The 24,769-nt window shown below is 46.2% G+C and overlaps 2 protein-coding genes across 2 annotated transcripts in view; one reads left to right on the top strand and one right to left on the bottom strand.

Moving 5' to 3' along the window:
• The window catches only part of DTNBP1 (dystrobrevin binding protein 1), a 61,515-nt gene extending 52,769 nt beyond the window's left edge, over window positions 1–8,746 (top strand). Inside the window, exons 8-10 of the mRNA XM_048507605.1 lie at window positions 5,095–5,250; window positions 5,934–6,077; window positions 7,165–8,746. Of these exons, the coding sequence (XP_048363562.1) occupies window positions 5,095–5,250; window positions 5,934–6,077; window positions 7,165–7,412 (548 nt within the window). The 3' untranslated portion in view covers window positions 7,413–8,746. The remainder of the gene's footprint in view (window positions 1–5,094; window positions 5,251–5,933; window positions 6,078–7,164) is intronic.
• A 1,654-nt stretch (window positions 8,747–10,400) lies between these two features.
• JARID2 (jumonji and AT-rich interaction domain containing 2) overlaps window positions 10,401–24,769 on the bottom strand; it is a 263,241-nt gene continuing 248,872 nt past the window's right edge. The window contains exons 13-18 of the mRNA XM_048507604.1: window positions 22,523–22,628; window positions 20,398–20,580; window positions 16,510–16,640; window positions 14,493–14,694; window positions 12,598–12,705; window positions 10,401–10,779 (exon numbers count right to left, since the gene is read on the bottom strand). Of these exons, the coding sequence (XP_048363561.1) occupies window positions 10,600–10,779; window positions 12,598–12,705; window positions 14,493–14,694; window positions 16,510–16,640; window positions 20,398–20,580; window positions 22,523–22,628 (910 nt within the window). The 3' untranslated portion in view covers window positions 10,401–10,599. The remainder of the gene's footprint in view (window positions 10,780–12,597; window positions 12,706–14,492; window positions 14,695–16,509; window positions 16,641–20,397; window positions 20,581–22,522; window positions 22,629–24,769) is intronic.

Here is a 24,769-nt window from a genome sequence, read left to right as displayed (position 1 = left end):
ATTATTCTTTGATGCACATGTGGAAACTATATGATTGAATGATGTTGGTTGTTTGGAGGAATGAAAGGGGCATGGAACTATCCCAGAGACCTGAACACATAAATGGAAGAGGATGAAAAGATGTCGTGGGATGATGAATAAGGTTTTTAGGTTATAACTTAGAGCACAGGTGTCAAACTTGTGGCCCTCCAGATGTTATGGACTACAGATCCCATCATCCCCTGCCAGCATCATGCTGGCAGGGGATGATGGGAACTGTAGCCCATAACATCTGGAGGGCCGTGAGTTTGACACCTGTGACTTAGAGATACGAACTTTGCAGGGCACTAATGAGACCAGATTGTTGGCTGATGGAAGATCTTGTCCATCATCCTTGGACAGCCACCTGAATTGTTAAGCCACTGATTCTTAAGTAGTGATTCTTTACGGCCGCCATTATGCTTCCCAAAGGGCCTACCTAGAACAATTGGGGAGCATGCAGAAATATTTTGGGATATGTGGGAGGGATTTGGGATTTTAGGCAGCCCCACCCTGAAGATTATTGTCTTCCTGCCCCACCCTGAAGATAACATATCCAATTTAGATTTCTCTCTTAGGCCCTTAAAATGTGGCACTCAGCGAATAAGAATCGAACCGGGGATTAAGGAGCAGGCTGATCAGGTCAAAGATATCGCTAAATACATGCTTGGGATCTGTACCGTTTTTACATGCTGTTTTTTTACTGGAGGCTGTGGGGTGGGTGTTCAAGGTTAATGGCCTGGATCCAGTGCAAAATTGCTGCATGCGCTGGAGCTCTTGCGGAAGTGCAAATGCAAGAAAAGGGCTACAGTAGTCATTTGTGCTAAGTCCGACTTATCACATCTCGTGTTTCTGCTTGCACGTAGATCCCGTGCAGTCTGTTTCAGGGCGCTGTAATAAATGGGGAAGAAAATGCAGTTGTGCTAAGTCGATTTATGTTTCCAGTTGTGCATTGCTGGATCCAAGCCAATGTTGGGTACTTGGTAAATGGGAACAGACGATGTGTAAAGAACCACTACGCTGCACAGTACTGTAACTAGGATGTTACTTAACAAGCTATTCAATATGTGATGATGAATACAACTTATCGACTTCCAAAACTGAATCATCATGTAATGTGCAGTCAGTGTAATCTAACATTGCATTCTGTTTGGAATTGTGCTGAATATTGCAGGATTTTGAATAAGCTGCACTGGGTTTGTTCAAATGAGCTACTCTGGGTTTGTCTAACAGGCATTGTACTGTGACCATCCCTAGCTTATAAAGATGTTTACCATGTATACTTGCACAGGGCACACGTTCCCACTCCATGTGGTCTCTGAATGTGCATGGAGGGAGAGTGGGCGTGAACACGCTGCCCCTGCCCCTTGCCTCTGTTGGATCACCTGCTTTTCTGCCGGGGCATCCAATCGCCCTCCCTATGATCATCAACAGTCGATTTCGAATACCTTTGATGGCATATAAATAGTTTAACATTAACATTGCAAGATAATAACAGCCTTTACAACTTCTGTCGAGTTAAAATAACACCATTAAAAAATTTAGCCACCGCTTCCAACAGCTTGTAGTTGTGGCTGTTTAAAAGATATATAACCTTCTGTTTATCTGTAATGCCTTCACTTCCATGCAGGAAGGGGATTATGTGCTTCTTCCTATCTCATAAAAAGGACAATTCAACAGCATATGAGATACTGTTTCCACAGAACCCATGCCACACAGGCATTTCCTTTCTTTATGTGGAATTCCAAGGTGGCGTCCAAGGCTAAGGGAAGAAGGCAGGGCATTACAGCTAGCTAAGGTGATTGCTCTACACCACCGGGCCTCAATTAATCTATCACAGGTATTCCCAGAGAGATCGGGGAACAGGTTTTGTTAGCTTCCTCTAGCATCTGTTGAAACTCTCTATCAAAAAGTCTCTTCTTGATAGCCCCATAGACCTCCTGCTCTGTTAACATTAGCAGGTCCTCCAACAGTCCAACGTCAGCGTTGCAGATCACGGGGAGGGAGAATTTGCAAGGCTTCTTCCTCCATTGCGGACAAGCAGGTGATCCTGCAGAGGCTGGAGACAGGACCAACACTCTCATTCCCTCCCCGCATGCTGAGTGAACGTTTGGGGCTAATGGCTGTACCCTTTAAAAGCTTTGAGTTAGTCACTAGTGGGAGAATGCTGCTTTCTTTCCCCTGCCAGCACAACGGGAGCGAGGCCAAGCGATAGGACCATTCATTGGCAGATTCTCTTGGTTATGCTTTGTCTACCTTTGAGGTGAGCAGTGGAGGTGTCTGTCAAAAGAAGAAAGATTCTCTTCCTTTTGATATCCTAGAACAGGGGTAGGGAACCTGCGGCTCTCCAGATGTTCAGGAACTACAGTTCCCATCAGCCCCTACCAGCATGGCCAATTGGCCATGCTGGTAGGGGCTGATGGGAATTGTAGTTCCTGAACATCTGGAGAGCCGCAGGTTCCCTACCCCTGTCCTAGAACAAAGGGCTTGTTCTGATGTAATAAATGTCACGTAGCTTATTTAAGTAATGCTGCCACTCCTTGCAGCATACATCTGTCTGCTAGCACAGTAGTTGTGCATTTGGGCCTGGTTAGTCCCTATTAATTTTTTCAGAGTGAGTTCCCAGGGTGGATTGAGAACGGTTTCATGTGTATCATTGAGAACTGCTTTCCTCAATTGTGAAATTGGCCCAGAGCAAGTGCTGCGGCAGCAGCTAATTTAAGCTAATCAAAGCTATTGGGATATATCATTCTCTGGTTCCTCATCAGTCTTGGGAAGACTGCAAAATGGGCACGAGGAGGAAGATTCTGTACTAGACCAGTGAGTGGAACATCATCTCTATTTGCCGCTTGAAAACTTAATTTTTATTGAAGCCACACAATCCATGTTAATAACAAGCACCTGGGAGCAAAAATGACCTTAAAAATAGTTCTATTGCTGTACTTGTAGCTAGCCAAAAACGGCAGAGAAATTGCTTGTTCACACATACGGATAATATCTTGCAGAGAATATCTTGCCACTGGGAAATGGCCAGGCCACAGCCATCACCCAGCTGGGCTTTAGTTTTTCCTCTTCCGTACAGCCACATTTGTACAATTTATGGTCAGTTTACCTCCCAAATTTTCCCCCCAGAAATCTCTGCCTTAAGATGCGTTGTAGATGTTTAGATCCACAAAGGGGGAAAGGCAGACTTGGAATGTAGATGTATGAAGCCAAACTGGTTTGTGCAAAAGTAGAAATGCCCAATACGTTGATTGTAGAGATGGTGGGGAAAGGGATTCCCCAGGTTTCTTTGCTGCCCTATCCGGCTCAGTAATGCAGGACGAACACTGTTTGGAGGCCGCCTAATGCCTGCCTGCTGGTCATCACATAGATCAGTGATGGCAAACCTTTTCGAGACCGAGTGCCCAAATTGCAACCCAAAACCCACTTATTTATTGCAAAGTGCCAACATGGCAACTAAACCTGAATACTGAGGTTTTAGTTTAGAAAAAACAGTTGGCTCCAATGCACATGTTACTCGGGAGTAAGCTTGGTGAAGCAACCGTGCAACACTTCAAATGGGTGAATCAAGACCCTAGGAGGGTTTACTCAGAAGCAAGCCCCATTGCCAGCAACTGAGCTTACTCCCAGGTAAATGATCATTACCAGGCCAGCCTAGGTATGTGTGTGTGGGGGGGGATGATTTTCCGCCCCCCCCCCATGATGAACTCTGCACGTGTGCCCACAGAAAGGGCTCTGAGTGCCACCTCTGGCACCTGTGCCATAGGTTCGCCATCACTGACATAGATTTTTTTGGGTCCTGTTCTATAGTCTCAGATGTCCTTGTTTCCTCTCTGATGCCAGCCAGCTATCGACTGCAGTTGTCCAGAACGGTTCCGAATGTAGTTCTAAAGAATGGAGGTGCTTTTTGAAATCAGCAGAAAATGTTGTAACGTGTCTATAGCTTTTATAGAGGGACTTTAATAGCTTTGGTATTTCAGTTGTGCCACTTTCATGTGTACCTTTTAATGTATATATGGTGGCGCAGGAGTCCTTCCCTCTCTGGGCCCACCCACAGAAGAGGAGGGGGGGGGGTTCATGTAACATTAATGAAACTGAAAGGTTTGTCTCCCTCTAGCCATTGTGGTTTAACATTATGTTCTGATTTCATTTTGGAAAGGGCACCACTATTGTTTTCACTCAATATGGAAAGTTTTGATATTTTCCCAATACTCATTTAAATGTAAATACTCCCCAACACTCCTTTTCAGCACAATTTCAACTTTCTGATGCTTAATGAAAATGATACTCACGCCCTTTCCCGACTTTCCGACATGGCATCGGAATGACCATTTTTAAAGCGTGCTCCTAGTTTAAGCATGAAATGAACCTTGATGTAGAAGCTTGGTCAAAGCTTACATAAAACACCATTTGTTGCTTAGCTGCTGTGTCTATTTGGGGAACACAAGAAAGCCTGTGTGGCCATTAGAATTCAAAGCTGTCAGGAGCGATTAGGGGAAAGTCATGAGGTTTCTATGCTCAGTAATAGCTGCTTGCCTTTTTGGTATGGCAATTGAATTTCGTTTCTGCATCATACAGAACTAGCAAATTCCTCACTATGCAGTTTTGCTCTGATCAGTGGAGTACAGTGGCTAGTGACTTATATGGCTCAGCAGCCCCCCCCCCTCCCCAAAAGCAAGCGTGGATTTTTCTTTCTCATCTGCACCTGTTCATAAAATGACTTCTCCCTAATTTGTGGTCTTTATAACCATTTGCGCTCCTCACCGCTGACAGACAGCGTGCGGTGATGCATAAACCCGTGTTCTTAAGAGGCTGTTCACCAAGCAATGCTCTTTAATAGCTCTGCTTCATCCAACCAAATCATTGGCCTTGGAGGTCTAAGCAAGTTGCTCTTTAAAAATGACAGCTGTCAGTTGATTCCGGTCTTGATGATATTAGCTTGTGGTGATGTTTAACTTCAACCCGGTTTTACTTAGGGGTGGAGTGGGAGGGAGATGCACACAACAGATTCTGAAAGCCTGGAAATGGGAACGTTTTCACCTTGAGGTCTGACTGGGGTGTTCCTGTTTGCAGCTGAACTAGATGCAGAGCATGCGCAGAAGGTGCTGGACATGGAGCACACCCAGCAGCTGAAGCTCAAGGAGCGGCAGAAGTTCTTTGAAGAAGCTTTCCAGCAGGACATGGAACAGTACCTCTCCACTGGCTACCTGCAGATAGCTGAAAGACGAGGCAAGTGCTCAAAGCTTCCCATGCAATTTTGTAGGCGCACAATTTTTGAGCTGAATCGCAAGACCGAACATGCTTAGCTGCAGGGGAACCGGCCTGATGTTTCCCTCGCTTGCTGCAGGACTATTTTTATTCGTATTTATTACACTTGTCCCCCCCCCCCCCCCGCCCGCTTTGGGGTGACCTCCATGTCCAGGCATTTCCCCACCCAAGTCGTGAGCTATTAATCCTACTTACCTTTAACCACGTTTGTGTTCACCTCCATGGGGGTAACTGCAGCGGCTGGAATATTCAGTCGGGTTCAAGGGGAAGTAGCTGGAATAAAAGCTGCTTGTATTTGCACAATCCATTTAATTTACTTACCTAGCTCATGTTGACAGGAAGCAGAAAGAAAACCTTGGGGGGGGGGGGGGAAAGGGGTCATCAATAAAGTATAACTGTACTTTCTGAAAATTACTAGTAGTAGTTCTGGGCCAAACTCATACCAGGCAAACAGCATTCAAAAACCCAACAAAAACTGAAAAGACTGTGTGGGTTCACAAAACACATCCATTCGCTTTCCAATATATTCACTCCTCCACGTATCTTAACAACTCTGGATACAGTGTATGACTGTGACAATGAAAGCTTGTTGGAAATCTTTGCCATGAATTGTCTTTTGTTCATTCACCTTTTTCTGATTGCAGAGCCAATAGGAAGCATGTCTTCTATGGAAGTGAATGTGGACATGTTGGAGCAAATGGATCTCGTGGATATGTCTGACCAAGAAGCCTTAGATGTCTTTCTTAATTCCGGAGGAGAGGACAGTACTATCCCATCCCCCATGACAGGTAGAACCTGGTTGCGTCCATAGTTGCTACTGCACAAAAAATAGAAGTGGTGCTACTCCTACTGAGACATGCTGGAGGAACGGGTTGTAATTTTATGATTTCTGAATAGTACATAAGTACTATTTCAGTGGTTTCAGTGATTGTAATGAGATACAGTGATTGCAATGAGATACAGGCGGGAGTTTCTTGGAAACCAGTGTCTGTTGAGATGCCCTTTGCATCATATTTATACTGCTTGACCCGAAGTTTTTTTTATTTTACATAAACAGACAGACTCGGGTGTGTTTGATAATGAATCCTGGATTCCTGTTGAAACAGATCCATTGTTCGGAAGAATCTGGACTATTTTTTCAGAGAGGACCATTCGGCTTGGTGCGCTTTGCCGAACGCCAGCAGCAGAGAAGATGCCGACGTTCCCAGGGCCAAAGCCCCGTGAGAGCCAATGGCAGGCAAAGCGCACCAAGCCGGAGTGCCCTCTGTATGAAAATTTCATTAGCCCCTATGGAGGGCTTTCAGGTGGCTGAGGGTTCTCTAGAAGCTCTCTGGAGACGGTGTGACAGCAGTGCCATTCTTGGCTGCCTGGCCAACGCATTTGGGCTATTAGACTTTTTCTTTAGCTCCCACTTGAGTGGTTTTTAAAGGCAGTGGACCTGGATATCTTCAAGCCTCTGAGGAAGTGCATCTTCCCAGGTTTCATGAGTGGATCATGCCCAGTCTCACAGTCCCTGAATAGAATGGAAATTTACAAGCCCAAGTCTTCTTGTACAGACATCTAGAGACTTCAGTTATTTGCACAGAATGTATATAAAGCCAGCCAAAATTCTAGCACAAGGCTAACGTCCAACAGCTGTTATTTCCTAATGTAACTACTGTTCCACCATCTGCCTCTTGGCCTAGTTGTAACTCTGTGCTTCCAGAGGTGTGGAGTCAGATGGTGTTATTGTCGCTTTTGTTCCACTTGAACATGTTCCCATGAATTTTGTCCATCTATTCAGACTTTCTAGTGGGGCTTTACTACCTTAATATTGTAATGAATGTGATCAGACTAAAGATTGTGGGGCTTAATGACTTTTGTCATTCTTTGAAGGGCCAGACTCCACCACCGGTCAAAAGGAAATCAGTCTTCAAGTCCCTACTCCGTCAGAACTGAGAGAGAAGTGGTCTTCAGCAGCAGGCTGCGCGGATTCTCCTAGCCAGGATGTTAGTGAAGGGGAATCGCCTGTGATCCAGTCAGATGAGGAAGATGTACACGTGGACAATGCCCTTGTGGCCAACACTGCAGAAGCAAAGGGCCCTTCTGATCTTAGCGATGAGAGTGACTCACAGACGGGCTGAATCTAACCACTGCGCCACAGGAATTATGACCATGGAATGAGCGAAGGGACAGGTGAACGCGCTTGCCTGTGTCACTATGATTCATCAAGATAAAAATTAGCACGTACAAAATGAATTTCAGTCATGCGAAATATTTTTATAAAATGTCTCCAAAGCACACCTTTTAGCAATAAAGCCTTGCCTTTTTGAACACAGAACCTTTATATAGAGGGTTGTCCAAGGCATAAATTTTGAAAGGGTTTGTTGTAAAGTCCTCACTAGGAATGTTAACAATACCGAAGATTTGTGTGTGTGTGTGTGGGGTTATTGTTCTTAGTGTGCCTGTCTCAATTGTTGTGGCTAAAAGCCAGTACTGCTTGTAATCAAACAACTAACCTCAGAATAACCACCTCTTAATGTTCTGATCGACAACCTGAAAAAGGAAACCAAGCCAAGGGGGCGGCTGCATTGAACATTCACAGGAAGTGGTGTTCATTTTCTCCTAGCCAGGATGCCAGTGAAGGAGAATTGTATTGAACTTGTAAAGGGCGAAGCGGGTGTCACACACACCATTACTTGTGGAAGGATCTATGGTGGGTGAATAATTGTAAAGTGTATATATCTTGAATGCAAAGTATTTTAACTAGTTCTATAACAACATTTTTGCTTTACCTTTTACTTGTTTGCTCAAGGCAAGCTGAAATGAAAAGGGTAAAAGGACACACAGGGTAGTCTTGGTTTTCTCCTCCAGCCATCCTTCACATTCCTTGTCTGAAAATCAAAGTGTCTTATAAGTGCAAAAAGAGTTGAGGTATGGTACTACGTTTGAGACTGTATTTGGCCTTTGGTACAATTCCTGAAAAGGGTTTCTTCAGTCTACAGCCACTGAAATGAACGGGCTCAGACTGGAGTAACTCTCTTTTAGGATTGCGCTGTTAATTTCCTGTTAATTTCCTACCCTCAGCAAAATCAACCATTAAACAACACTGATCCAGCCGCTTACCACTAAGCATGATATCACTCAAGTACCTGGAACAAAGGTAACTGGAAAAGGAGGATAATTACGACTGGCCCGCACCTGCATTAACCTTTTTGTTCACCTGCTATCAGTCTCTTTAGCCCATCTCTTTAGTACTGAGTTTGTATGAGGGTCTTTGCGATATATACAATAAATTATTTAGATCCTTGAAGCTGTGCCTGGTTAAGAATGTAAAATTATCCACTGGAGGGGGACAGAATACTAATAATACTAATAAGTGGTTTGATAGAGAATGTCTGAATATGATACAAGGATTTATTTCTCATTTGGTAGAATAATGTCATTCAATAAAATAAAAACTAAACATTAACTGCAAGTTCCTAGTTTTCTCTAGCCTGTTTGATTGGTTCTGTTTTTAAAGTAGCTAAATTTAACTCGACTACTCTCTCAGAAGAAAGACAAAGTGTCCAAAAGTGTTTCTTTTATTAAACCTTGTATTACAAACCTGAAAAGTAAACAAAAAACTGGCAATAAACATGAAGTCTTTCCTTACAAGGAAAGAGAGCAGAGCAGCGCTAATAAATTAAATGTCAAACTGTAAGCCATAGTCAGAAGTTTACTGTCAAGAAGGAAAAAGTACACAGCAAGGCCATAAAAACCGGACAACCACATTGGAAAACACTCGACTCTGTATGTTATTGTTAAATATTTTCAAAACAGTTCAGTCTTCTGCAACAACCAACAATATGTATTTTATAAGACTTTCCTGACAGCCACCCCTGGCTAGCTCAGTGCAATATGAGTAGCTTTACGGTCTTGTTGAATTCAATTATGAAACAAAGAGTTTGTGAAAACATTTTCCCTTTTTTATTCCACACATACTGTACACACAACTGGAAAAGGGCAACAACTACTCCATTATTATTTTTTTCTTGTTGTTCAGTGATGTAAGCAGCACTTATAAATGTTACAAGAAAAACCCTGTAAGCATCCAATCCAACCGATGAAGAAAGTGAAACGTAAGGCTTTTCTTCATCTTGTCTCTTTGCCACCCTTTCCACGCCCTCCCAAGAAAAAGGCTCAAGTATTTAAAACAATTTACAGGCTTATGTACAAAAGGTATGATTTCTTTTTTTGTTACAACATGAAGAAGGGGAAAAAAAATAAAACAAGATGGAAAGCAAATGCATTTTCACATTCGAAAGAAAGATGCAAACCCACTAGTGGCTCTAAATGCGATCATTTAACAGAACAAATTCAAAACAAAATTAATGCTGACTGTGAAAAGGTATGAAAAACAGCAGTGGAATGGAAATGGAATGTTAAAGATTGCACATCTATGACAAGAAGCACTTATGGCTTCAATCATTTTTAAAGGATGCTATTGAAGGGTTTTTTTTTCTCTTTTGACAAAAGTAGCCAACAGCACCAAAAAAATAACAGAATGGATTTCCTAATGAAATCAGGCACAGTTTTTTCCGCTCATGTGACTCCTCAAGGCGGGCAGCCGTCTCTCTCTCCTCCTCCTCCGCGAACAGATGCATAGTGAAGTGCTGGTAACAGAGAACAGTGTCTCCAAATCTCCCATTTTGCCTACAGTTAGAAAACTAAGTCCCATCTTCAGCTGCCAGAACCTCTCAAAGAAAAGTGTGTATCCTCCAAGTTTAAAAAGGTACAAAACTCACTCCGCCTGTTACAGAATACAAGCTAAAAGGTATAGCCATTTCTTTCAAGTTTCGTCTCCTATCCCTTTTCTTGCTTGGGAAAAAAAAAACCTGCTGACATGACTAGAGAACAAATCATCACACACCCCGAACTTTAACTTATCCAAAAAAAAAAAGGGGGGGGGTTTAAAAGCCTTTTTCACAGTTACTGAAGGGGGAAAAAAGGCTTTTGTAAATTTTAAGCCAGAGGGACAAATGCAACTGAACGTCATTTGCCTCTTTGCCAGTTTTAAAACAGTTGATGCAGAGCAGCGGGGGCGGGGCTGGGGAAACCTGACTGCTGCTGCGATCTATCCTAAATTAAAAAAAAAAATTCAACAGTTTAATGCTAAAACAAAATTAGTTCTCTAAAACCAGAAGAAAATCTTCTTTAGAGCTAGTGCAAAGACAGCTTGTATTCTACAGCAAGTACTCCAAACTAGGATATAATAATTACAAAAAATATATATAAAATTGACAAAAAACGAGAGAGAGAGAAAGAGAGAGAGAGTTGGCATCTTCATGATTAACTTGAAGCACTTTTGGATGAACTGGAGGATGAAAGTCTGGATGATGGCACCTCGACTGTCGCTCTCTTCCGGGGTCCTCTTTTTGGTGTAGGCTTGCTGCTGATACAGTTCTCAATGGTGCCGTTTTTGCCAGATACTTTCCCACAGATTTGATTGACTAAACTGATGATTTGTTCCTTTTGGGGGAAAAGGGAGAGCAGCAAAATTAGCACTTTGGTCACTTGAAAACAACTTTATAGAAATCAGCTGCCTGAAAAGAAAGCCTCAGTTGAGATCACAGGGGCAAGGAACAAGGGCGTGGCCATGTCGTTTTTGTGTGTGAGCGTGCCAACGGCAGCGTTTTCCTCCAGCCCAAGGACACTTCCTCTGGCAAAAGATGGGTGTGTATGCCATCGGAAGAAATCTTGTCTAGCCCTGTCCACAAGTTACATGGGCCAAGGGTTGAGGCCCTTTTTAAAAGCATTGGGGGAAGGGAGGGTCCCACAGAACTCGCCCCCAAAACACTGCTACCCTGGGTTAAATAAAAATCACTAACGTAGCGACTTTTTCCCATTAACCTGTGCAAACTTCGGCAAGCAGGAAGCATTCAATCCCCACTCCCTTCCCCCCACCCCAGGCAGCCGCCATTAGAGGAGATACTCTAATAGGCGGATGCCATGCCATGCCAGGTAGGTGGAGGGATTCTCAGCTGTGTGGTTTGCACAGAAGCAGCCTTTCTGTGCCTACCGTGCTGGCTCCTGCGTCTGGGGTCCCAGCTGGCCCGCGTAGCCATCGTTCAAATGGCAGTAGCGGCACCAGAAACAAGTGCCCTGAACCTGTTGCTGCCTGCGCGGAATGAGCCACAGTGAACACCATCTGTGAAGTGCAACCATTGTGGTATCTGAACAAAAGGAACTTTTACTCCTGAAAGCTCATACCTCAAAAATCTTGTTGGTCTCTGAGGATTCACATTTAGCTTTTTTTTTATTTAACTGCTAACCGACATGGCCCCCCCTCTGATCAGTGCTCAACACACAGCTCAACATGAGATTTAAACCCCACGTTTATCCAGGTACTGGCCCCCTTGTTCCATTTGCAAAGTGAAAGTATTTTGACTCTTGCAGACAGAGGTATGGCATGCACATGCAGGACGTAACAAGCGGGTCCCCGGCCTTCTTGAACATGCAGGCATATTTGGAATTCCGACGCACCACAAGAGGTGCAGCAACAAAATGGCTGCCACAAAATGACTTCCACAGCTTCACTTCAGTAACCAAGCGTAGATCGGTGTTTCCCAACCTTTTCGAGGTCAGGGTACCCTTGACCTCACTCTTCATATCTCACGGTACCCCTGCTGCCACCCCCACCTTCCCCTCCCAGGGTGAAGGGAAGCACTGGGGGGGGGGGGGCTGCTGACCTTGCAGCAGGCCCTGCCCCATGGGCCAGCTCCATGTCCTTGTTGGCACTGGTGGGAGACACCACAAAACTGAGAGGGGGGCAGTAGTGTTGCCGCGGTACCCCTGGGACATGCTCACGGCACCCCAGGGTACCACAGAACCCTGGTTGAGAATGGCTGGTATAGATCCTTGTGTTGCTGCCAAAGCAACATTTTAAAAAATTTGCAGTCAATCAAATCTCCAACAGTCAATCAGAAGCCTTACTGAGCAAAAGCCCTACTGGGCTCTGCCCACTTCTTCAAGACATTTGGTGGTTGCCAGAAAATGTGTCATTGTGGCACCATGTTGTGGATTCCCACTATAACACGAGGAAGGGGGCTTCTGTGTTTACCGGACCTGGGATAAGAGACAAGAACTACACAGCTTAGTAAACTGTTTTTACTTTTAGTCCATAAAACAGGGATGAAAATCAAGACCAAATTTTCGAACGAAACCGAAAATTCTAAGGAGAGAGTACAGTTTTTCAGTGCTACAAATTACAAATGCAATGATTTCCATCTTATAAAGCTATGTGGCCCTTACGGTGGCAAGAGCAAAAAAAACGTACTATGTACAGACCTCATCGTAACGATACATTAGCTTCAATCCTCGACAAGACTTCTGTTTTTCTACGTGCCGGAGGGCACATTCCAGGCAGAAGACAACATTTTCATTCTCCTGTACAACCTGGCAAAATAAACAGGTCCAGAGCATCAGTAAAGTACAGGTCACTTCTTCTAAACAGCATTCTGTTCCCTTGTGATTCTGCAGGGATGATATTTGGCCCCTGGCTTGCGATTATACACATGACGTGGTGGATTCACTTTCAGGGCTTGTAACACACGAGTCTCATGATGTTCAGGATTATTTTGCAAACACGCTGACTAGTAAGTCATTAACAGTACAGACCTTTCTAGGTCAAGTCAAGTCAGTGGGATTGAAAGGGCGTAACTGTGCTTGATCATCAATATAGGAAGTTGAAAAACAACTGTGTGAGGCTCTTCCCCCTCCCGGCCGGCCAGGGTTGCCATCCCTCCTTTCCCTTCCCAGGCAGTGGTTGGCCTGTTCTCACCCTCACTGGCTGGAGAGTGTGTGCTACACCTTGCTAAGTGTCACTGCCACAGGGTAAAGCCTCAGCCTCAGCCTCGCCTGCCAGGTCTGGTTCTGGCGGCACTGCTATCTCGGCTGACCCCTTCTTTCCCCTGCAACTTTCATCTACTCTTCCTTGCTGGCTATCTCACCTTCCCTTCTCCGGTATAACTCTCTCTGGTTTCCAGCTGTGTCTCTATTCTCTTCTTCCTCCTCCTTTTTCTCCTCCCAACCTTCAGTGCCTTTCCTCCTTTCCTCAATCAGTTAGCTTCCCCCCCACCCCCTTGTTTCTACTGGACCCCAGGCCATCCATCAGGCTCTGCCCTGTCCCTGGGGGGCTGCCAGGCCTGCAGCCCCACCTCCCTCCTTAAGGCTGGCAGAAGGGTCCCCGTCCTGTAGCTACTGGGTGGTGACTGGCTGGTTGGCATGGGGCCCAGAGATTGCTGAAGGTCTGGACGCCACGGCTCAGTCTGCCTGAATGCCACTCACTCTCACCACCTGCTGAACCTCCCTGCTGCACCTGCCAGGGTTGGGTTTGCCGCTCTGACATGGTGCAGCCGGCCTCCACCATCTGGGTAAGTGTGGGTGAGGGTAGGGTGCCCGGGGCGGCTGCTGCTGCACCGAGCAGGGGTCCAAGAGAGGTGCTCTGCAAGCCCGGGGCGGTGGCTCCGCCTGTCTCCAAACAAACTCAATATAATCAAGAAGGAATCAAGATTTCAAGACGTTCCTCTGTGGAGTTCAGGCCTATGTAGATGGTTTCCCCTCCCCCAAATGCATCTGTGTTTCTCCCCCTCCCAAGGGTTAGTGATTCCTGCTTTGGCCTATGGTTGAGCCAGCAAGCACTTGAAACAATGGTTGGGAAATCAACTCTGGCCTCGACTACGTATAGTTGCAACGGCAGTTGCCACGCAATCCCGAGCATCCTATTCATAAATGCATCCCAGGATATTTCAAAACAATATTGTTCTGAAAAAGAAGAAGAAGAGTTTGGATTTACATCCCCCCTTTCTCTCCTGTAGGACACTCAAAGGGGCTGACAATCTCCTTGCCCTTCCCCCCTCACAACAAACACCCTGTGAGGTGGGTGGGGCTGAGAAAGCTCCAAGAAGCTGTGACTAGCCCAAGGTCACCCAGCTGGCGTGTGTGGGAGTGCACAGGCTAATCTGAATTGCCCAGATAAGCCTCCACAGCTCAGGCGGCAGAGCGGGGAATCAAACCCGGTTCCTCCAGATTAGATACACGAGCTCTTAACCTCCTACGCCACTGCTGCTCCAGAAGAAAAAGGGCAGTATTTTGGCTGTGGAATGTTTCGCAACAAAAGAGAAGTGGCCAAATGGCACTCCGGGGAGCACGACAGGCGCGTGGATTCTCAGAACGACCCTCACCATGGACAGGTAGCACAGGTGCTGGCAAATCTGACACCGCCTCTCGGATGTCTCCAGTTGCCATTTCCGAGGCTTTTTCTTCCCATCCAGTCCCGAGCTGCCGCCGCCACCGCCGCCGCCACCGCTGTCATGGCTACCGTAGCGGGCAGAAGAATGGAGGCCTGCATCATACAGCTGCCGCCGCTGCCTCACCTCTGTGTCCCTGAAAAGGTGAGGAACGATTAGAAAACAGAGGCCTCCCTCACTGGGCCTCATTTCTTCAGTCTGGACAGGAGGCTTCCGAGCAGAGTTGCTCCCGGAAGCCGTTGTGGTGCCACTGGGTCAGACCAGAGGCCAGGCCAAGCCACTGGGAGAACGTGGCTGCCATTTGTGAACTACCAAGGGAGATTATGATTTTGAGGAAGCAAAATCCCTTTAACTGGGTGCGGAAACAGGTATCAGCTGTACCAACAACAGGGTATTCCCAAGGAAAATCTGAAGGAGAAGAGTTTGGATTTATACCCCATTTTTCTCTCCTGTAAGGAGACTCAAGGCGGCCGACAAACTCCTTTCTCTTCCTCTCCCCACAACAGACACCTTGTGCGGCAGGTGGAGCTGAGAGAGTTCCAAAGAACTGGGACTAGCCCAAGGTCACCCAGCAGGAATGTAGGAGTGCAGAAACACATCTGGTTCACCAGATAAGCCTCCGCCACTCAGGTGGTGGAGTGGGGAATCAAACCCGGTTCTCCAGATTAGAATCCACCTGCTTTTAACCACTACACCACCACATCAAATCATGTCCTATGGCAGATTCTCCTGAGAGGCCAATGATTGTCAAAACTGACTTTGTCGCTTATAAACAACACCGTGCTTACAAACAATGACAAGGCAGCATTCAGAAGATAGCAGGAACAACTACCGAAATAGTGAGTGACTGGGAATCACATTCAGAAACGGGACAGAAGAAAGTCATAGCAAGCAAAAGCAGTAAGCTGACATTTGTAGCTGCAATCTATCGTTCAAATCAGCAAAAAGCAGGATTCAGGACAGAGAACCTGTAGAGGATCTCCAGGGGCAACAATTTAAATTTGAACACTTTTGAGAACTACTCAGATGACTGAACAGGAAAAACAACAACACCATTCCACTTCGCACTTGCAAAATTTCCTCCCTTCCAGGAAAAAAAGAATGCATGTCGTGGTAGCAAACCCCCACACAGGAAGTAGCTCCAGGTGGAGTCCTTCCTCGGTGTGTCTGAAAAGTCTTCCACTCTGAGCACAAACACACAGTGGAAAAGACTGTAACTAATTTTTTTTTTTGCATAGGAACACATCGACTTGTTAAATACAATTTGCAGTTTCCAGCCCTCAGATCTGTTGCTCTAGTCAATCTGCTAGCGATCAGCACTTGAATTGTGGGTAGATGCTACAGGGTAGGAGAACAAAAGAGAACAGCATTACGTAAGAAACAGCATTTCCCCCTCCCTGTTTTTAAAGCCTATCTTCTGGGGGAGACATTTAACATCAGGTCTCTCAGCACCTCCAGAGGCGAGTCTGTTTGCTACTCCTTCCGATACAGATTAAGATATTTAAATGTTATTGAAAAGTCAGCTTCCCCAAATGCAGAAGTTCCTGGCATATCCAGCGCTCACAAAAATAGCACCCGGCCAGAGACTTGGCGTGCTTAATCAATGGTCCTGCTGCAATACAAAAATCATGCTTTAAAGTGTGTGTATTTAAGTTTGGAGACGATGGAGCACACTGGGAAACGCTGAAGAAGGCAAAAAAGAAAAGTCATCTCTTGACAGTGCAAAAGACGTGGCATTCGAAGCTCCGGCACAGGTACAGTCACAGCAGGTCAGTCGTGGAGTCTCCAGCTCCTGTAAAGGGATCTGTTCGAGAAGGACGGCTTGGTCAGTGAAAGCAACACGGATCTTGGGTTTCCAGCAGCGCTCTCCCTAGATCTGCCCTGAGAACTTCTCTGTGGAAGCACAGAAGAACAACAAGCACAGAAGAACAACAAGGACTGGGCCAGTTACCTGAGCTCTCCCAAAAGCGCCGATATTGTACTCAGAGCCGATTCGTTTTCTTTTTTCGCCTCTGCTGTCGCTATCTGGTAAAGCAGCTTCTCCATCGAAAATGGCTTAGGTATGTGGCGCCGCTTCATTTCCTGCGTTGACGAATTCCAGAGCGTTAGTCCTCCGTAACATACAACAAAATGAGTCGCTTGAAAAGAAAAATTAATCACAGCACCTGGGGAAAATATTTCCCATCCGAAAAGATGGGTGAGAAACACGGATATATGAGGATAATGTTGAGGATGCCTTAAGTCAGGGGTGATGGGAATTGGAGTCCATGAACATCTGAAGCACCAGATGGACACCCCTGACTTAAGTTGTACAGCCTGCGGGGAAATTAGGCACATGAAGTTGTGCTGTTGGTTAGATCAGACCAAAGACCCGTCTAGTCCAGCATTTTGTTCCAATGACCATCTATGCATTTTTATCCTGTCTTTTCTACATGGACCCCGCTGGTATACATGGAAAATCACTCCTGCCCCTTATTTTCCCAATCCTCTAAGGCAGTGATGGCGAACCTTTGCAACACCGAGTGCCCAAATGGCAACCCAAAACCCACTTGTTTATTGCAAAGTGCCGACACAGCAATTTAACCTGAATACTGAGGTTTTAGTTTAGAAAAAAATGGTTGGCTCCGAGGTTGGCTTGGGAGTAAGCTTTGTGCTAGTCGGTGGCTCTGCTTTGAAGCAACCGTGCAACTCTTCCAACGGGTGAATCACGACCCTAGGAGGGTTTACTCAGAAGCAAGTCCCATGGCCAGCAACCGAGCTTGCTCCCAGGTAAAGGATCGCACTTTAGTTCTTTGCATGAAAATCAGTGGGGTTTAACAGCGCTTATCAGGGTTACCTACACTGCTTCCCCAAAACTAGGTCTTAGGTTTAATAATGCTAATAGTCGAGCGGCCCAGGCCAGCCTAGATGTGTGTGTGTGTGTGTGGGGGGGGGACTCCGTTTGCACGTGCCCATAGAGAGGGCTCTGAGTGCCACCTCTGGCACCCGTGCCATAGGTTCGCCACCACTGCTCTAAGGTAGGTCAACCTGAGAGGGAGAAAAAGATCAGCCCAAGATGTTTTAACCTTGCGGATCCACGTCTGTGCGAGCATGCGCAGAACGACTCTACGCGGAGACGAAGAAACGGGCGATTAAAGCAAAGCTGTTTCTGTGCACCTCCATTTAGTCGGATCCACGTGGATATGACGTGTAGCACTGCTTTGTATTGCCTTCTACTCAGTCAATCAGTCAAAACTGACCCCATGTTGCTTCGTATCCACGTGGATCTCCGGTCCGCAAAATTAAAAAAAAAAAGGCTGCGCATGCATCACGCACAGCCCACTGCATTCTCATTGGATGGGAGGCTCCACTTCACTACCAGCGGCAGGAAAAACGAATCTGGATTCACCCCCCCCCCAACTTCCCCACCACTCCAGATTGCCCACATGTTTTTTTTGAAAAGGTCTACTTTCTTCCAAGTTCTAAAATAACACGTGCTTGGGTGGCGGGGGGGGGGGGGCGCAGAGCACCAGGAACGGGATGAAAGCGTGTTCGGTGCTGGTGCAGTCAGGAGTTTTGCTGGAAACCTGGATATTTTGTGTGATGAGCACGCATCTAATCCTCAGTGGGGAATCGATCGGGGTCTCAGATACAAGTCTTTCATATCACCTGATGATTTTTTTTAATGGGATGCCAGGAATTGGACCTAGCAGACTGCCCTACAACTGAGCCATGATCTGTCCCATTACCAAAGTTTCCTTGAGATTCTTGAACTGACTCCCCATCCATTTAATTGGATGATCCTGATCTGAGAAAACGAATCCTGCAGCCCTTGTCCCCAAATAATCTCTCCTTTATCCTCTCGCCAATCTCCCCGTCAAGCCCAGGCAATGCCCTGCCATTGTAATTTATTTACTATATCAATCTACTGCCTCTCCACATTCACTTCACAACACAAAGCAAAAAGATAATTCAAAAATCCCTCTGAGAAGGAAACGCCCCTGGTTTGTCTAGGTCCCTATTATAATGGTGGTGCTGCAAAAATATTAACTAGATGAAGGTAGAGATAATGAATTAGGCCAGTAATCTTTACCCTGCACAAATGGGAAAATCAGCCTGAGTACAGGTGAGTGACATGGTTTGCTACTGCGTAGAAGTCACTGGGTTGGACTCAACGCAAAATGTCCACTTCTACAAGAACTCTGGGAGAAGAAGTGCAAGAAAAAGACCCAAACGACCACTGGACCATAAAGGGTCCTTCTCCTCTGAGCTAAGGAGGACACCTTTATCGTGGGACACCTCAAGTTCCTGGAACAAGAAGAATCCCAAGGTAAAGGTGTCCTCCTGCTCAGGGCCGAACAACAGCTGCTTTCGCCAAGTCAAACTTGCCGAATTCCAACTCGTATTCCCACTTGTGCAAGGTTTCAAAGAAGAGAACCCGGAAGCTTCTCCACTCTTGAAGCGTCTCCCCCAGAAACCCCACGGGAGAGGGAGAAGAATTGTTGGGCAATATCCTCCATCTGTGTGTCATTGTGTATTGTGATCAGACTCAGATGGGAGCAGGAGACGCTGCACAAGATCTTCTGTAATCCCTGCTAAGTAAATTCCGTTTTTTTTCCCTGCATCCAACCACTATGTGAAAGTCATGTGCCCCACAGTGCTCTTCACACAGAGAGGTGTTCAGAAGAAAACAGCTTTCCCCTGTCCAGCTAATGCTAGCCTAGTGAGAGAATGGAACCGCCAGCCTTTGGCCTTTTTAGAGGGTTCCTAGGATCTTAACAAATTCTTTAATAATTTTTGTAACTCCTATGCATTTCACATGTGGCTTCGTCAGCGGGAAATCTTTCAGATGCCTTTTAGTAATGCTTTAACACATGCATGGGGCTGTTACTAAAAGGCATCTGACAGATCCCCCCTGATGAAGCTACACACAAAGTGTGTAGGAGTTGCAATAATTTAAAAATTGTTTCCCTTGACACCATTTGTTTCCTTGCCTTCATTTTGCCTTGGTGCAGGGCCCTCTTCTTCTCTTCACTGTTTGCCAGTAAACAAGAGTGGCATGCATCCGTCAATAAAAACGTTAATAGTTTCAAGAAGAAATCTTACTGCCCTTTAAAGCCTGTTACAGAGACCAAAATCAATCGGTCTTCGAAACGGCAGTAAAAGTAGAGCAACGTGCTGGAATAGAATTCACTGAATCAGCCCATACAAACCAGAAGTGTGACATGAATGCACAAAAATGGTTTGCCACCTTAAGACATTTTGGATCCTCAGAGAAAGTATTTAAAAATGGCTTCCCTGCCACATATGTCATGGTTGTACAACTGAGTCATCCTTTTCCACGGCCCCCACATTGGTACTTCTTCTGCAACTAGCAAACCAGCCTGGCATCTCGATTGCCACTTTCCTTCTCTGCTTTGCTGAAGCCTGGCTCATCTTCACAAGTCTCAGTCAAAGCTCTTAGCTGCAAATTATAACCTGCACAGCTGCCGAACAACGAAGCCATATGGAAAACGTGAGGACTAAAATAGCCAATTTCTGCTGTCCCGACAACAAACACGACTGCAGGATCATAGTAAAATGGAGCTTGAACAACTCCCGTTCACTTCGATGGAAACTGAATGAGAATAATTCCCAGGAAACTGCAATGTAATCAGGGTAAATCCAAGCGTTTGCGAGTCACTCCACCATTTTCGCAGCCAGACAAATTCTAAAGTTCTGAAGATTAGGAAAAAGTCTTAAAGCTTCTTCCCTGTTCCTTAGGGTTATTCATATTCCAGAACATAAATTACTCCTATCCTGGCATCGATGCATAGCACACAATTCATTTTGCTTCTAGAAAAAACCAAACAGTGCCTACCTTGGCAGTTTTAAAACCCATGCTCGTCCACTGGGTGGTAGCAAAGTGCACAGTTTCCGAGACATTGTAGCCGCAGCACACTTTAGACACAAAAGATCCGGGAAAGCAGACAACGAACTGCCCGCTCTGTTGTACAGTACGGTGCACCTTGATCCCCTCTTTGCTCAACACCTCGGGGGAGATCTAAGGAGAGACAAGGGGAGGAGGGAAAGCTTGTAACGGGGACTCTTCTTGTAGCCAAGTCCCAGGTGCTCTGCCATTCGCCTCTTTTTTGTGCGTGCCGTCATGCCACAGATGACCAACGGCAACCTTGTAGGTTTTTCTAGGCAAGAGACATTCCGAGGTGGTTTGCCATTGCCTGCCTCCACGTCACAACCCTGGTAATTCCTTGGTGGTCTCCCATCCAAATACTAGCCAGGGTCACAATTAAGAGCGTGTAACTGGACCAAGGTCGCCCATCAAGCTTCCGTGGCGCAAATGGGGATTTGAACCTGTGTTTCCAGTGTCCAGTACGACCCCTCAACCACTGCATAGAAAATACAAGAGCTCTATTCACAAGCATGGTCCCAGTTTCTCAAGCTGCAGCAGAAAGGATGACCCATTGGTGACCTGGCCAGACAATCTGCAAGAGGGGCCACACCCCAGTTCCTGCATTCCTGGTGGAGATCCAGTCAGTCGGCTTTTAAATCAAACCTTTAAGGTAGTTTTAGATACGTACTGGCAGTAGGATCTGTCATATTTTGGCTTTGGAGTGGAGGGATTTCTGTTTGTTCCCGGTTGATAGAATACAGCTCCTAGTAAGAGGTCTGTGGAGGTACTTTCACCCTCCTACCATTTCAGCAAGGCTCTACAACAGAATTATTCCATATAGTTTGGGGGCCAGTTTGAGTCTGGGTGAAAAAGGAACTGTTTCCAGCTGTGAACTGGGTGCTCCCCCATTGGTTATTTTGAAGAAGAGGAGGAGTTTGGATTTATATCCCCCCTTTCTCTCCTGTAAGGAGACTCAAAGGGGCTGACAATCTCCTTTCCCTCCCTCCTTTCCCTCCCCACCTGTGAAGTGGGTGGGGCTGAGAGATATCCAAAGAACTGTTAACTAGGCCAAGGTCACCCAGATGGCATATGTTGGCGTGCACAGGCTAATCTAGTTCCCCGGATAAGCCTCCACCGCTCAAGTGGCAGAGCGGGGGAATCAAACCCGGTTCTCCAAATTAGAGTGCACCTGCTCTTAACCGCTACGCCACTGCTGCTCCCTTCTTTGATGCATTTAATTTGCACTGTATTTTGCTACATGGTGGATATCTGTTTGGATTCTGCTTTGTCAAGGGAGAAAGGCAGGCTTACAAATATTTCCAATAAATACGCAGAATGTAGGCAGAACCAGGATCAATGGTTTCTGCCACTCCCTGGAGAGCAGTCAGCTGCAGCATGCTTGACGACATACGCATACGCACGCCTTGTATCGCCAAGACCTACTTGCTACACACAAAAGTGGGAACCAAAGAGTGGCAGCAGCTGACTAGCTGAGTTCAGCGGCGGCAGCAGCCCAGTGTTCAGAATTTCCAGATGATACATATGAAGTCTGGAATTGTGGATGTGACAAATCAACAAGATACAGAAACTGGAGTCTTTTACGCCAGATCTCTTTCTTCAAGCTAAGGGTGACAGTCGACAAAGCATCAGATTCCGTGGATCTATCCTGCTACCGGAGAAGCTTTTCCTCTGGCATTAGGAGGTTTCTTGAGGCAAGAGCGCCTCGCCCCACGGAAAGGCTCCTCCCCTCAGAGGGGAGAACTTCCGCTAGTGAACGAAACCCCCGGAATGCAACCCAAAACAGTGTCAAGAAAAATATTTGCCTGTGCTTTCTTTATTAAAAGCGTGTGTGCATTTTACGACGTTTATCTACGTCTATTAATTAAAAGGAAAGCGGCTGCGTTATAACGCTGCATTTATTGCGATCTGCCCGGTCTGTAGGAGCGCACGGATTGTGGGGCTTTATGCGAACGCCGGCATCAGCATTTTAATAGCCGGTGTTTTATTTTCTCAGACAGTCTAATGCACTGCAGTTCACATCATCACAAAGTGGCTGGCTGGGATTTCCCCAGACAGAAACCATAAAGCAACTCACCATGACATTACTTTCAAGCATTTCCAGCCCTGGAGTGCCATTGGCTTGCAGCAGGGTATGTACCACTTTGTCAAGTTTTTTCTCCTCTGCAGCAGGAATGCAATACCTGTGTATTTACGGCAAAGCAAAAGGAGTGTTTATCACACACAGAAGATCATCATCAGGCGCGGTGTTGTGACAGGTGCCCTGATCTACACTTCCAAAGCCAAGAGCGAGCATGAATACATTCAAAATTAACTTCCCCGACTGCACTATCTGGGAAAGGATGCTTTGGCTCACAAACAGCAATCTGTTTAGAGCGAAGACGCGAGCTCCAAGTGGTATTTTAAAACACATCCCAACTTTGCAATAATACAGTGACAATCCATTCTGGCACGACAGACGAAAAACAAAGCACGAGAATCAGGAAGCAACTCATATTTTCCCAGAGATACAAGCGAGAAAGACTGTTCCCTCCGCACAGGGCACAGCATGAAGATTCTTTTAACTGTGTCTGAAGGACGGCCCATTCTAAAGCCGCCTGTCTATAAATCTGCAGTCACTTCGTTCTTGGCTCCAACAGGCCTATTTGCTTCCAGTCTCCCTTCATTAACTCTGACATTAAACTGGCCAGCTTCGGCCCTCACTGTGAAAGCAGCTCCACCAGCCACGAGTGAACTAGATTTCTGCACCCCCCCCCTCCTCCCCCAAAAGCTTTAACATGCACAACAAGTAATTAGATCGTGAAATTCACGGCTAGTGGATGTAGTAATGGCCACAGATAGCTTTAAAAGGAGGTTAGGCAGATCCAGGGAGAGAACAGGGCTCTCAACGGCTACCAGCCATCATGGTTCTCCAAGGTTTACCACATTTCAGAGGCAGTAAACCTCCTTTGAAACCCAATGGCAAAAGACAGCTTCAGGGCCTTTGTTTGTTGGCCATTCAAGGCAACTGGGTTGGTGGCCGTGGTTGATTCCGCACAGCAAATGTAAAATGGGTTGCAGTCATTATAAAGGAACCTGTTTTCCTGTTTCCTGTTTACCTGCACGCCGTGCAGGCAGCGATTGGAGCCCATGAAAACAATCTGGAGACGCTTCTCTCTCTTTTTTTAATTCCCTGCAACATGTGTAGCTACGCAGGCATGCAGGAATGTACCCCCACATGCCATGGCAATTGTCCTACGATACGACTGGCTGCACCTGTGCAGTTATGCGCATGCAACCCGCAAAATTTTTAAAAAGAAAGAAAAAGCAACGGCAGATGGATTCTCCCTGACTACGGACGGCGCAACAAAAGGGCGGGAATAAAGCGCCTCCGGTTTGGCCACCTGAACGGCAGCGGCTGCAATCCTGGATTTGTCAAAAGGATCGCTGGTTGAGCAATTTTTGAAAAGCCAAAGTTGAGGAAAATAAAATGGGGCAGACTCGTTTTAGGGGCTGGACCTGTGCTAACCCCCCCCCCCCAATGGGTTATATAGCATCCTGCACCAGTTATATTTGCTGTGCAGAACTGACCAGTGTGAAACAGGATGTTGGACAAAATGGACCACCGGTCTGATTTAGCAGGGCTCTTCTCATGAGCTCCAAACAGTATGTCCCAACCCTGGCAGGTGCAAGGCTCCTGGAACCCAAAGGTGCTTGGCTACAGCAGGAGAGACACTGAGCTCTCCAGCCATTGAGACTCAGGGTTGAAGGGGCGCCACGGGAGATGAATGTACTACCCCGCCCGTGGCACCTTGAGTGCCTCCCCTCCTGGGTTCTTTCTGCCTGGCCTCCAGCTCTCCCTGGGCAGACGGCACAGCCCCAGCTAGTGATCCCCTAGCTCTCCTCCGGCTCTCCCTGGCTGGCTTGACAGCCCCTTGACAGCTTCAGCTCTTGTTCCAATGGGTCAAAGTTACCCCAGGCTAATTCCTCTGATGGCAGCCCCAGAAAAGGAGTGTAAGGACCCTACAGGAGCCTAGTTGAGTCCTGTGCAGTGAAATCTTGCCTAAGTCTATTCAAAAGCTGCTGACTTCCATTTGTTACACTGTCATGGAGTTACTAATGATCCCAAAATGGTCTCCAAAAGATACACCAGTAGCATAATGTTGAAGTCAGTTAAACTCACGTATTTTCTAAATCTGACCCATAACAAAGCAAAGCCTCTGAAATATTGGAAAGAATGAACTTTGTGATTTTTAAAATTTCTTTTTACAATTACTACAGGGAGATAGACAGAGACGTAGGAGACCATGATATATATACCCCTGACTGAGAGATAAATGAGATT

This window comes from Sphaerodactylus townsendi, linkage group LG09 (genome assembly GCF_021028975.2).
Source record: "Sphaerodactylus townsendi isolate TG3544 linkage group LG09, MPM_Stown_v2.3, whole genome shotgun sequence".
NCBI lineage: Eukaryota > Metazoa > Chordata > Lepidosauria > Squamata > Sphaerodactylidae > Sphaerodactylus > Sphaerodactylus townsendi.
Note: the sequence above shows the minus strand (reverse complement) of the source record. Positions and strands in the feature narration are given on the sequence as shown.